This window comes from Danio aesculapii, chromosome 16 (assembly GCF_903798145.1).
Source record: "Danio aesculapii chromosome 16, fDanAes4.1, whole genome shotgun sequence".
NCBI lineage: Eukaryota > Metazoa > Chordata > Actinopteri > Cypriniformes > Danionidae > Danio > Danio aesculapii.
The window spans coordinates 52,332,243-52,346,933 of NC_079450.1; the positions used below are offsets into that span (position 1 = coordinate 52,332,243).

At 39.7% G+C, this 14,691-nt stretch overlaps 1 protein-coding gene across 1 annotated transcript in view; it reads right to left on the reverse strand.

The window, feature by feature from the left end:
- Positions 1 to 597: 597 nt before the first annotated feature.
- The window catches only part of csf3r (colony stimulating factor 3 receptor (granulocyte)), a 32,946-nt gene continuing 18,852 nt past the window's right edge, over positions 598 to 14,691 (reverse strand). The window contains exons 8-16 of the mRNA XM_056475437.1: positions 13,768 to 13,832; positions 12,012 to 12,216; positions 11,735 to 11,923; positions 8,052 to 8,150; positions 6,836 to 6,982; positions 6,618 to 6,752; positions 4,264 to 4,360; positions 4,029 to 4,110; positions 598 to 1,449 (exon numbers count right to left, since the gene is read on the reverse strand). Of these exons, the coding sequence (XP_056331412.1) occupies positions 994 to 1,449; positions 4,029 to 4,110; positions 4,264 to 4,360; positions 6,618 to 6,752; positions 6,836 to 6,982; positions 8,052 to 8,150; positions 11,735 to 11,923; positions 12,012 to 12,216; positions 13,768 to 13,832 (1,475 nt within the window). The 3' untranslated portion in view covers positions 598 to 993. The remainder of the gene's footprint in view (positions 1,450 to 4,028; positions 4,111 to 4,263; positions 4,361 to 6,617; positions 6,753 to 6,835; positions 6,983 to 8,051; positions 8,151 to 11,734; positions 11,924 to 12,011; positions 12,217 to 13,767; positions 13,833 to 14,691) is intronic.

A 14,691-nucleotide genomic window follows, 5' to 3' on the forward strand; every position in this document is an offset into this window, starting at 1 on the left:
TTTGGAGTCTCTTCTAATGTTCTGATTAGTTGATTCAGGTGTGTTTGATTAGGGAGAGGTTGAAAATGTGTACTGTTGGTGTGCCTTCAGAAACAGGGCTGGGAAACACTGCTCTAAAGTGACCCCACTGATTTTGACCTCTCACTTGACCTTTGAGTTTCTTTTCAACTCAAGAGTTACATTAACCCGTTGACTCATATATGGGTCTAAAGCAGTATTTCCCAACCCTGTTCCTGATGGCACACCAACAGTACATATTTTGGATCTCTCCCTTATCTGACCCATTAACTTCAGCTTTTGGAGTCTGTCTAATGTTCTGATGAGTTGATTGAGGTGTGTTTAATTAGAAAAAGATTGAAAATGTGTACTGTTGGTGTGCCTTCAGGAATAGGGTTGGGAAACTCTGCTCTAAAGTGACCCCACTGACTTCTGACTTTCTGTTTCTTACTTGACCGTCGAGTTTCTTTTCAACTATGGAGTTACATGAACCCTTTGACGCATATATGGGTCTAAAGCAGTATTTCCCAACCCTGTTCCTGGAGACACACCAACAGTACATATTTTGGATGTCTACCTTATCTGACCTATGAACTTCAGGTTTTGGAGTCTCTTCTAATGTTCTGATGAGTTGTTTGAGGTGTGTTTGATTAGGGAGAGGTTGAAAATGTGTACTGTTGGTGTGCCTTCAGGAACAGGGTTGGGAAACACTGCTCTAAAGTGACCCCACTGATTTTGACCGCTTACTTGACCTTTGAGTTTCTCTTTAACTCAAGAGTTACATTAACCCATTGACGCATATATGAGTCTAAAGCAGTATTTCCCAACCCTGTTCCTGGAGGCACACCAACAGTACATATTTTGGATTCAGGTGATTCAGGTGTGTTTGACTAGGGAGAGGTTGAAAATGTGTACTGTTGGTGTGCCTTCAAGAACAGGGTTGGGAAATACTGCTTTCAGCTCTCTCGGCCACCGTAGGAATGGATGAATGCGAATTTAGATGTGATTGACCTCCAAAGATCTGAGCATGGGAAATTCTTCCCAGAGTTCGTCGCTCTCCTCCTCGCTTTGAGAGGACTGAGAGAATGCAGAGAAGCGGTTCAGTGCAGAAACAGCGCCACCTCTGGGCACGTTCTCATACGGCGGTGGAGGACTGCCCGGCTCGTCTCCTGCTAACAGTGGCTGTGTGGACTCAGAGCGCACATAAGCTGGAGGATTGGAGGAATTTATCTGATACGGAGTGCTGAAAAGTACAGTGGCGTACGGCACAGATTCCCGCTCCAGCTCCAGGTCGCAGCTCTGAGTATCAGCGTGGATGTTCATATCGTCCGGCCACTGGTTCTCCTTCACGTAGCCACTCTTAAAATGCTCTTTCTCAGTCATATCAAGAAGACTCAGGTGGGACAGATACACCAGCACTGGATCCTTGTCTTCTTTAAATGCAGGTAAGCCCTTGGACAACAACAAAAAAAAAAGATAGGAATGATTAGGTGCCAAATCAGATACTTGTGCGCTATCTACGCAATTTTTTTGTATAAATAGTATAAGTAGTGCGTTCACACTGAAATATCTTATTTATTCTGTGATGAATAAGTGCACTTTAAATATCCGGATGGTGCACTTCTTTAACTGATATAAATATGTGTGGTATGTTGGACACTTCACACTCTCAACAGGTGCGGAGGACTTCATGCAGCACTGTCTTAAAGCGGTGCACACCGGTTAGAAATTTTGTCCGGCTTGACACTGCGCCGACGCCACGTGACTATCACATTGTATTAATAGCGACCACGATAGCGATCCGAGATCAGACGATCAATTCATCCGGTGCAGCATCTGAAGCGGGACTGCAGCCGCAGACTGAACTGTGTTTATCTCCGTTTGAGTTATTTCATTTTACTTCGTTATAAACAGCTGACGCGTGCAGTAGGGGGGTTTGGGTGCTCGAGCACCTGCCTTTTTTTTCTCTCAGAGAGAAAGTTCCCCCCTCTTTTTCACACGGATCCCCTATCCGCAACACCCACGACGCTCTTCAGCTTCACGATCAACCCGTGCCTCAATCATTCACCAGATTAGTTAACAAGCACCAGTTTTGCCTTCAAAATCTTTTTCAAAATGAACAACCAACTTTCTGTGGTAAAGTAATCGCCCTGTGTGCCGTTCTACTGTGCTGCTGAGGAGTAGATGATGCTTGCAGCACAGAATGATGACGCATGTCGCTCGAAGATTATGTAAAAGTCACATGAAATCAGATTGAACCGTTCACACTAAGACTACATATGAAAGTGGCACAGATCTGATCTGAAACGATCAGATTCCATGCGCTTTGGGCTGTTTACACTGTCATCACCTGAGTCACATGAGGGGGAAAAAAATCAGATTCGGGTGACATTTGCCTGCAGTGTGAACAAAGCCTTAAAGGAGACCTATATCAAATTCACAGTTGCCTTATTTAGTTCGGTTGAATCGCACTAGAGTTTGTTTTCCCTCTTGGTGTGGTTTGTTTTGGCAGGTGTGAATGCAGCAATCGTACTCGAGTGCGCACCAAAAGTGGACCAAAAAAAGCGTACCGAGACCTGCTTGAAGAGGTGACAGAAAGGTTCGCATTTGGACGTATTTGTCTTTTGATATATAGGCTTCTTTAAACCTTTAGGCATCTTAACGTAAAGTCCATGGTGTGATTTATGCACGTGATGTATGCACTAGCTTTATATTAGTTTATATTGATTATGTGGTGGACATTGCGCTCTCTCGCTCTCGTTAACATGCTTAAATAACTGCTTTATGAAAGTATGAAAGCAGTTTTAGTCCTCGTGTATGAGATTTAAGGTTTGGGACTCTGCTGAAGTCTATTCTGAATGAAAGCGTCAGAGTTGACATCATTCGCTATGGTTTTTAATGATGCGCGACTCGCATTGACAGGTGAAAATCCGATCTTCCTGCTTACACTGCAGACACGAGGGCGCAGATCCGATTCATATTGGATAAATTTCCACACATGAACAAGGTCTGAATCTGATTTGAGTAAATCGGAATCTGATTTGTTCCTGCTTACACGTACATGGGCCGTATCTGATCTGTGCCACATGGGGCACAAAAATCGGAATTGAGTCACTTGAACAGTGCAGTGTAAATGCACTCGCAATGTACATTTTGTTTAAAGTGATGTACACACACTATATAGTATACTATGAGCAGGGATACAATCAGCCTGTGCAGTCATAGCGTCATGGTAAAAAGTGACATTTTGTATCTGCCGGTTTGTTTACTTGCGGAAGTTCCATTGGCGTTTTCCCGCATGCGAATTCTGACCAATCGATAAGCAGTTTAGGAAACACGTTTAATAACATCTGGCCAATGAGTGATGTGGGTTTTGTCACATGACTGCATTTTGGTTCTTCTCAACTGGTTCGGACCAAAGCAAGCAGTGGTGAAAAGGACCCAAAGACGGCAGAAAAATGCTACAATGTATCATTTGTTGCCCTTGCTCCGCACCAAATGAACCGAACTACTAGCCTTAAATACAGTTGTGTGGCAGCAACACTGCTGCTAAATATAACCAGCTTCTATTAGTAAAAATTAATTATATTCGTAATATTCACACTTGATAGAAATGCTTTGATTGACATTCTCCCTTTACAGGTCATTACAGGGGGAAGCCCCGCCCACTAGTGATGATATCTCCCTCATTAGCATAGGACGTTAGTCTTGTCCACTAGTGATGATATCTCCCTCATTAGCATAGGACGTTAGTCTTGTTTTTGAATCTGCCACTATGCTGGCACACAGGCATTTGTAGCTCCGCCCTCTTCTGAAAAGAGCACAATCTCATTTAAATTTAAATCGACAGTCACCAAAACGGCACAATTAGCATCAAAGCCTAAAGGGGGCAGTTTCAGAGAATTATAAACATTATTAGTGTGGTATTTTAAGCTGAAACTTCACACACACACTCTAGGGGCATCAGAGACTAATTTTACATAGTAAAAAGGGGCATAATAGGTCTCCTTTAAAAAAGCAGATAATTATACCTGTAGTGAGTCTGTAGTCGTCCACCTCTTAATACTGCTGTTGGCCGGATCGGGAATTATTGGCCACAAACACATCTTCACCCTGTGACGAGGCGAAATTGTAAGTATATTACTAGCACACTATGGAAACGTTGTAAATGAGATCATTGTGGAATGTTTTACAAATGTTGTGTTTCATTTACTGTGACGTGGGGTTTCTATTAATAACTGTGATAAAACTGAGTGTAAAACTCACCGTTCTTGTTTCCCAAAACAGGTAAACACAATAATGATGACGAGGAGAGATGCACCAATGCATGCTGGGATCACAAAGAGCACCATCTCAATTCCATCTGAAAAACATTTTCAGTTAGTCAAAGCAGTTATAATAGTAAGTGTCTCACTATACACACTCCTCAAATATATATCTCTGAGTTTTAGGAACAACAAATAATAACGTGACTTCCAGTTGATCATTTGGTATCAGAAGTGGCTTATATGAAAGTCAAAGGCCTGGAAAAACAATAAATATTGTCTCTGACTCCATCATGAGCTTGGAGGACTGCATCCATACATCTCTGCAATGACTCAAATCACTGATTAATAAGTCATCTGGAATGGCAAAGAAAGCGTTCTTGCAGGACTCCCAGAGTTCATCAAGATTATTTGGATTCATCTTCAATGCCTCCTAAATCTTACCCCAGACATGCTCAATAATGTTCAAGTCTGGTGACTCGGCTAGCCAATCCTGGATCTCCTTGACCTTCTTTGCTTTCAGAAACTTTGATGTGGAGGCTGAAGTATGAGAAGGAGCGCTATCCTGCTGAAGAATTTGCCCTCTCCTGTGGTTTGTAATGTAACGGGCAGCACAAATGTCTTGATACCTCAGGCTGTTGATGTTGCCATCCACTCTGCAGATCTCTCGCACACCCTATACTGAATGTAACCCCAAACCATGACTTTTCCTTCACCAAACTTGACTGATTTCTGTGGGAATCTTGGGTCCATGCTGGTTCCAGTAGGTCTTCTGCAGTATTTGTGATGATTGGGATGCAGTTCAACAGATGATTCATCGTCACTTTTCCAAATGATCAACTAGAAGTCAAGGTATTATTTGTTGCTTTTACAACTGGGATTGATCACAAGAATTTTTACACACACACACACACACACACACACACACACATATATATATATATATATATATATATATATATATATATATATATATATATATATATATATATATATATATATATATATATATACACATACATATATACATACATAATAGTTTTAATAACTCATTTCTAATTACTGATTTATTTTATCTTTGCCATGATAATATTTGACAAGATATTTTTCAAGACACTTCTATACAGCTTAAAGTGACATTTAAAAGCTTAACTAGGTTAATTAGGTTAACTAGGCAGGTTAGGGTAATTAGGCAAGTTATTGAATAACGATTGTTTGTTCTGTAGACTATCGAAAATAAAGTTAGCTCAAAGGGGCTAATAATATTGTCCCTAAAATGGTGTTTAAAAAATTAAAAGCTGCTTTTATTTTAGCCGAAATAAAACAAATAAGACTTTCTCCAGAAGAAAAAATATTATCAGACATACTGTGAAAATTTCCTTGCTCTGTTTAACATCATTTAAAAAATATTTTAAAACAATTCAAAGGGGGGCTAATAATTCTGACTTCAACTGTATGTATATATAGGAAAAAATACAACCTTGGTGAATTTTTCTTTTCAATTTCAAAATTTCATTTAAAATGTTTGGTTAAATTCATATTTTATTATTATTATACTATAAAATAATAATGGCATTAAACAGAAAACATCCATAATTTTGACTTGATTTTAAATCATCATTTAGGAATGACGAAGAAGACTAAACATCAAATCAAATGATACTCATTTAATTAAAAACATGTTTATAATGTTTAGTCTTCTTTGTCATATAACGCTTCAGAAATCATATCAGAAACTACCTATCAGAATCAGAAAGAAAATGAACAGAAAAAAGCTTTGTAATTAATATAGAAAAGTCAGCGATTTCTTCAGTGGAAAGGTTACTATGCATCCTAATATCATGCATGACTTGTTTTTGCTGCTTAATTCAAGTTTTTTGTGGAAACTGTTCATATTTAAGTTAAAATGTTTAAAATTCATCTTTCATTCATTCATTTTCCTTCCATTTAGTCCCTTATTTATCAGGGGTCACCACAGCGGAATGAACTGCTAACTATTCTATTATTACAAATTATTCTATTCCAAATGATCTGTTTTACATAGTGGAATGCTGTTCCAGCCGCAACCCAGTACTGGGAAACACCCATACACGCTCTTTCACAAGACACTCATACACTACAGCTAATTTTGTTTACCCAATTCCCCTATATATACGTTTGGATTGTGGGGGAAACTGGAGCCCCCGGAGGAATCCCAAGCCAACATGGGGAGAACATGCAGACTCCAAACAGAAATGCCAACTGACCCAGCTGGGACTCGAACCAGCGACCTTCATGCTGTGAGGCGACAGTGCTACCCCTCATCTTTAATGTCCCTTGATTATATTAAAAAGTAGAATAATCATCAATAATCACCCAAACGTCCAGTTGTCAGGCTCAGAACTGATCCGTTAACACATCCGCCCATGGTACGAATGGATAAAAGGGCATGATATTTAGTGTGTGGTTGAAGATCCTTCACCTCAACGCTGGTCTCCGTAGTCATTATCTCTGAAAACGGTTCACAGACATCATAGTTAATAAAATCATTGTTCAGCCAAACATCATACTTTCATCTTTAATTGCTCAAATACCTTTGATATCGTTCATCTTGTGCCAGAAGTACAACGTATATCCTTGGATGATCCCATTTCTCTTTTGGAGGGGGATTTCGTCCCAGTGAAATTTGAGACGTGAATGACTGATGTCCTCATAATTCAGCTCTGGAGCCTCAGAGGGTGCTGGGATAAAAAAAATATCAAGATTATGTTAACGTTATACAGTTGAAGTCAGAATTATTAGCACTCATGAATTAGTAGCCCCACTGGTTAGTCGTTCATTCATTTTCTTTTCGGCTTAGTCCCTTTATTAATCCGGGGTCGCCACATCAGTATGAACCGCTAACTTATCCAGCATGTTTTTTTACGCAGAGGATGCCCTTCCAGCCGCAACCCATCTCTGGGAAACATCCACACACACTCATTCACACACATACACTACGGACAATTTAGCCTACCCAATTCACCTATAGCACATGTCTTTGGACTGAAAGGGAAACCGGAGCACCTGGAGGAAACCCACGCGAACCCAGGAAGAACATGCAAACTCCACACAGAAACGCCAACTGACCCAGCCGAGGCTCGAACCTCGACCTTCTTGCTGTGAGGCAAGAAGGTTGATTCTGCTGTGGCGACCCCAGATTAATAAAGGGACTAAGCCGAAAAGAAAATGAATGAATTGATGTTTTAACTTTGTCTCCATGACTGCAATGCCATTTTCTATATTATCTAAACTTGACGATTAAAAAATGCTGTAAAAAGGTAGGCTGATAACTATTTTATTTTGACTGCAGATGATTTAAACTGCTGTTTTTGTAGGGCCAGACGAGAACTGCACAATGTAAAGCTACAATTGACGCAGTAGCATTGTGTAAAGCGCGATATGATACAGCATGTTTAATCCTTGCACTTTAAGTGAATGTAATAAAAAACCCGAAACTGAATACCCCTACTTAATATGTTTAATACCTTAAAAGGTTTTTAAAAAATTAAAAACCGCTTTCATTCTAGCCAAAATAAAACAAATAAGACTTTCTCCAGAAGAAAAAATATTGTAGGAAATACCGTGAAAAATCCCTTGCTCTGTTAAACATCATTTGAGAAATATTTGAAAAAGAAAACAAAACATTCACAGGAGGGTGAATAATTCTGACTTCAACTGTATACCAAGGAAAGACTGTGTCCACTAGATGGCAGTATTGTATCAAGATCCAGTTGTTGTGTCCTGTATAATCCCCTAAAAGCATGCTACCTTTCTCACTGCTGTAAGCCAGTACAGTCAAAGGACGTCCGATCCCCTTCACGTATCTTGGATAAATCGAGATGTTGTAGGGCTTGTAAGGCTCTAATCCTGAAATGTTCAATAAAAAACATAAATAGATGTGAGGAATAACATGTAATATTGTGAGGATTAAACACTAAATTACTATATTTACTATAAGTAAGACTATAAACACCTTTAAAAGACTTTTGAGCATATGTCAAGATTTGTTACAAACCAATAATGTAAACCAAATGAGATCAGGGAAAGTTTTTATTTTTTACTTATTATTCACTATAATAAGCAGCTAATCTGATATCTGTTTTAATGTATTTTGTGCAGTCACATTTTTTGATTGTTTATGAGTAAGATGAAGTTAATTATTAAACATTATTTTATTATTGAAGTATATTAATTATATATATATATATATATATATATATATAGACACACATATATATCATCATACTATATCTATCTATCTATCTATCTATCTATCTATCTATCTATCTATATATATATATATATATATATATATATATATATATATATATATATATATATATATATATATATATATATATATATATATATATATATCATGGTCTCCGCTACATCATTCATTCTTCCATGGCGGGGCGCCACTCCAAAATTGATCACGCCACGGCTACATTACAGCTTTTCATTCAAAACATTCAGTCATGTTTTTTTAATAGCGGGTTATAATCGCACCAAAACGTATTAAAAGGTAAGAGAATTATAACAGCGCAATGTTTTCTCTAACCGTAGTAGTGCTGTGCGTCATTTGTTTAACCCTTTAAAGGGCACCTATGGTAAAAAAATCTACTTTTCAAGCTGTTTAGACAGACATATGTTCATGTATGGTGTATAGACCGTCATATTGGGGTGATATAAGCACACCCAGTGCTTTTTTTTTCAATTTAACAACATAAAAAACGGTGGACCAATTGGAGCGGTTTTCAAACCGACCGCAACTTTACGTAGGAGTGCGGTCCCCCCGCCCACCAATATTGATTGACAGGCGCGTCATCATATCCTCAGTTTGTTGATTCACGTCCGCCATTTTCAGCGTGAGTCGAAGCGATATCACTAAAGGAACACGCTAGCTCTATTTTTAGATGCAAGGCTCATTGGGCTCAACACAAGATCAATATTCTCCACATTATCGCTCTAATCGGAATTATTGGTTGTATCTTTAGGTAGGTTTGCAAACATGTGTACTTCTCATTGAGTCTACCTTATACTTCAGCCGTTTGCATTTCTCGCGATCCCAGAAGCTCCCTGTGATCTTAACTAGCATGCGTTTTAGAATTCTAAACATAGGTTTCTATCAGGGTACACTCAAGTCGACGACCTATGTTTAGAATTGAAAAATGCGTGGCGCGACGATTCGGGACACTTCATGTTTCTGGTGCGCCACAGGGAGTGTCTGGTGTGCTGAGCGGCGCATCCGGTGCCTCAGTCAAAGTTAATTCAGTGTGCGTGGTTATTAGTTTCTGTGTACAAGCTCGGCACTTGAAACTAGAACACAGTTGGCTGTAAAACTGTACAAAGACACAAATGATTTTGTACTCTCTGCTTGGTCTGTGTCAGAGTCGTACATGTACGACTGAATGGTGATCCTCTTACTCCAGCTCCTTCTCGCAGTCTGCCTGTCAGACTCTGTTGCAAACGCAGAGCGGGTGAGCTTATGGCCCCGCCCCCTTGTTACATTGGCGGGAAGCCGAAACTAATTTACATGTGAAGCAACACACCCATAAATCAGAGAACTGTGGACACGCCCCCAACATGACACTTTTTAACACATTATAATAAAACAATCTGAATTGTGTTTTAAACTGAACCTAAACTGGCACATTCAGAAGAACCATAATATTAATATTAAATCATAAAAAAGAGGTAAACTATGGGCCCTTTAAGGTTAAACGCCACATGTAGTTAGTAGATTTATGTAAAAAAACGCCTGCCGCCACAGCTGGAAAAATCCTAGAGGAAACACTGTATGTATACACATTGTAGCACACATTGCTTTGCATCTTATAAACACAACCAAGCCTTAAAATTACATTCTGCACCACCCCTTTAAAATAAACAAAAAAACTCACCTTTCAGTGTTAGCGGCTAATGGACGTTTAGAAATTTCAGTACCGATTTCTAACGAATTCCAGTATTGTGATAACACTAGTCACGGCACAATAAGCAAATCCCAACTTGTCCGTCATGTTTTTGGGTCCCTTTGAAACATTTCTATTGTGTTCCATGCTTTTAGTATGTGTTGTGAGAAATTGCAGCATGTTTACTTAAAGAGCCCATATTATGGGTTTTTGAAAATGCCCTTCCATGTAGTGTGTAACACAGCTCTAAGTGAAGTGAAATATCCAGCTAAGGCTTAAATCTGTAAGTGTACAGTGTTTAAAATTATTGATTCATCTATAAAAGAGTCGACTCATAGTGCTTCAAACGAGTCGTCTTGATAACGAGTCAATAAGGTGTTTCGCGATGACGCAGCCACGAAACACAAGCCTCGCCAGTAGTTACGCGCGCAAACCAGGGAGATTTGAAACCTGCGGCCCCGCCCACTAACACAGAAAAAACACTAGACACACACACACAGACGCCGCCGGTCGAATGAAGTCACGCTGTGCTCAGATGGATAATATTGACAGTCTCTACCCAAAGATGAGTTGTGAACTGTGAAGAGTCAGTGGTTGAGGTTTATTCACTAGTGTAAGTAAGTGCGATTAAAATTGTTGCCTCGTTTACTCTAGCTTGCAAATTATGTATTTATTGTGTTTTGTTACTTGTTAACCTGGTACAGTACACGCAGTTACTCTTTATAATCTCTTATCGCATGTAAGCCACGTTAAAAACGCGACGCGTGCCGCTTTGTTTACGGATTTAACGTTAAAGGCTTTTGTGAGCTCGCGTTCCACTGCCGTTTGTCGTTGCTATGGCCATCGGAAGCTAGGAGACAGGAGACTCGCGTCGATCTCCCCAGTTCTTCTGAGGAGGGTTGTGTGTGTGTGTGTGTGTGTGTGTGTGTGTGTGTGTGTGTGTGTGTGTGTGTGTGTGTGTGTGTGTGTGTGTGAAAAAAGCCTTACACTATGAAGCGCGTGTGCACTGTGACTACTTTTATATAGTTGATTACCAGCTGGGCATTTCACTCTGTCTCGCGCTGAAGCCTGTCACTGTCGACCAATCGCAGCAGGCTGTCATCGGTCCAATCAGCGCATATTAGCTTCGCGCTGAGGAGGGGGTTGGGAACAAATGAATCGCTGAACGATTCATATGGGAGTCGCTGGGATAATTAGGTAAAAATAAATGCAGATTATAAGACCATCAAAGTGTTTTATTGACCTTGCATGCATATTAGACTGTTGTTGGAGACCCTTACAACCTAAATATGACCCTATTTCATGTATAATATGGGCTCTTTAACTTGTTAGCGTCGTGAGGATTTGTAACACGTATACTGTCAAACCGATGAAGATCTTTTCTTAATTTACTGGCGTTTTGTAATTATATAATTTTGTAAGTGATGTTTGTGTTTTGATAAACTGCACTATGTTAAGCTCTCTCGGCCACCGTAGAAATAATAATAATGTCTAGTGTAAACAGAATAAAGATACTGAATGAAAAGTCACAATGAATACCTGTGAGTGTGGTATTGCTCTTGTTTTTGTGAATCAGCGTAAAGGACAGTGGAGCTGCTGTGGTCCCGCACAGAGATCTCCACTCCAGCACATATGAAGTGACATTGGAGAACGCTGGGCTTTTCCAGATCACATCCAGAGACGTGTTGGACTGAGGATGAACGCTGAAGTTAGACACAGACTCCAAGTCTAAAACAAGACAACAAGAGGTCAGCAAACAACCACGTCTGCAATCAGAAACGCCATAATTCTGAGCATCTCAATTAGAATGTAATACCTTTGTTCCTGTGCACTGCTACTGGTACTTCATTATGATCGGAGCTTCCCACTTCATTCCTGGCTCTCAGGGAGATCTTTTTATCCCACTTGGTGAGATTGAAATAGCAGTAGGTTTCCGCTGTAACACACAGTCTCTTTTTAGTCTCCTTTGATTCCACGCTGTATGATAAATTCTGGCCATTGGCACGGAACTGCTGTGAGGGCTGAAATGAGACGAAAGAGAAGTTAAAAGAGTTTCACATGTCATTTTAAAACACTTCAGCGGTGGATTAATTGTCTCGAGACTGCATGATTTTATGAGGATATGCATCTATTTTACGTATTGTCAGAAAAGTGACTAATTCGTACAAATTCAATCGTAAGTTCATTGAAGTGAAAATTTCCATCTTTAAATTGCTGGGTGCGCAAATATCCTCTGATCTTTCATAAGACACCCATGTTAAGTAGATGACTTCGAAGGTGCATCACAGAATACCCTCACTGGCCACTTTATTAGGCACACCTTACTAGTATTGCTGTGGTCTTCTGCTGCTGTAGCCTATCCGTCTCAAGGTTGGACGTGTTGTGCGTTCAGAGACGCTCTTCTGCAGACCTCGGTTGTAACGAGTGGTTATTTGAGTTACTGTTGCCTTTCTATCAGCTGGAACCAGTCTGGCCATTCTCCTCTGACCTCTGGCATTAACAAGGCATTTGCGCCCACAGAACTGCCGCTCACTGGATATTTTGTCTTTTCCGGACCATTCTCTGTAAACCCTAGAGATGGTTGTGCGTGAAAATCCCAGTAGATCAGCAGTTTCTGAAATACTCAGACCAGCCTGTCTGGCACCAACAACCATGCCACCTTCAAAGTCACTTAAATCCCCTTTCTTCCCCATTCTGATGCTCGGTTTGAACTGCAGCAGATCATCTTGACCATGTCTACATGTCTAAATGCATTGAGTTGTTGCCATGTGATTAGCTGATTAGACATTTGTGTTGATGAGCAGAAGGTGTACCTAATAAAGCGGCTGGTGAGTGTATACTATCTTTGCAAAGCCAAAAAAGCAGGTGTTCCTTGTGATGTTCTAATGCAAGTGTACTTGACTTTTATACGGCCAGTTCTTGAGTATGCCTGACCAGTCTGGGACGGACTACCCAAAAGTCTCTCTGAGGAGTTAAGAGAAGATCCAAAAGCAATGCTGTTGCATAATAGGTATTCCGACTTTTCCAACCCTGAGCGAAAGGTGTGAGGACGCTACCATAAGAACTCTCAGTGAAGTACTCATTGACAAGTTTATCAGCACTGCATTGTTTCCTGCCTAATGCTCCAGTGTCATCCTAATTTCTTCAGTGACATAAGACATTGGCTGTACCAAGGAGTAAAACCAACGTCATGAACTCGTGCTCTAAAATTGTTGTATAGATAACTTATAATTTAAAGTGTTTGATGTTTTATAATTATTGTTTTTACCCTGTTTGTTTATCATTTTAAAATTTGTATTTTTATTAGTCAAATATTGTTTTCGGGGAATTGTGCCACAATATTCTGTCCTGTCAATTTTTTATTAAATGAAATGAAATGAAATGAAATGAAATGAAATGAAATGAAATTAAATTTACAGTTTTTAAAAGGAGGCATACCCCCAAATCCTAACCCTAGGTCTCTTTGGAGGATGAGCAAATTAAATGAATCAGATTGTACAAATGAACACAAATTAGCGACTAAATCACAATATTAGAAATTGCTGTGAGATTGTTTTGGTCAGGACTCTCACCTTCCAGTAGAGTTGTGCGGTCTGATTGTTCACTTTAAGCCAAGTGTCCAGACGGCCTGCTGGAGCTGAAATACAGAACAACTAGATCTGAGTTAAGAAGGTTGTGAAAAAAGTTCAACTTTTTTTTCCTGCTATTATTTAGTATGAAAAAATCTGTATATAAATTCACCAAAATTAAAGGGGACCTATTATGTAATGATGTGACGTGGGCACTGAGGCTTCGAAACATGTATCAAAAAAATGATACATCTCGCAGTGAAGCAGTGTACTGGAGCTTGATTCGTTTTGCCATAATCATGTGATGAGTGATGTCTGAAGCTTCATTTTCACTTATACCCATGTAACTGCTTCGAACTTTTATTCAAAGTTTTAAACACCCTCTTGGGTCAGTAAAGTGAATAGCGAGAGATTAGGTGTCGATTACATCCAATTCTACTCTTTTAAAGCACTGCACTGGTCCCGCGCACCAGTAATTCAACTAAAATGCAATAGTAATTTATAGTAAAAAGCTTTTGACCCATTTTAAAGTGAATAAGTGTATTATTTACAACTATTTTTAAAGAAAACCAGATTTATATGTTCCTCTGTGTCGAGTTTCTTCGCGGGTATTTTTGTTTTTTTCTGAACGCTGTAAGTAGCTAAAACTCGCTCATTCAGAGGCAGGAACTGGCGGATGTGCAACAACTTTATTCATGAGGTAAACACAAAACAAAAGTTTCCATCTGGAGCTCCTTCGCGGGACTCGACACTTGTAAACACTCGCTCCATCGGGCTCACGGATCTCAGTGCCACCCACACTCGGCACAGCTACCAAGGCGAACAATCACAGAGCTTGCGCTATGCGTCATTGCGACGTGTATTTACATTTTATGAGAGGTGCGTGTCAGTGTTGATGTCAGCCATCACGAGGGCTAAAGGCTGATT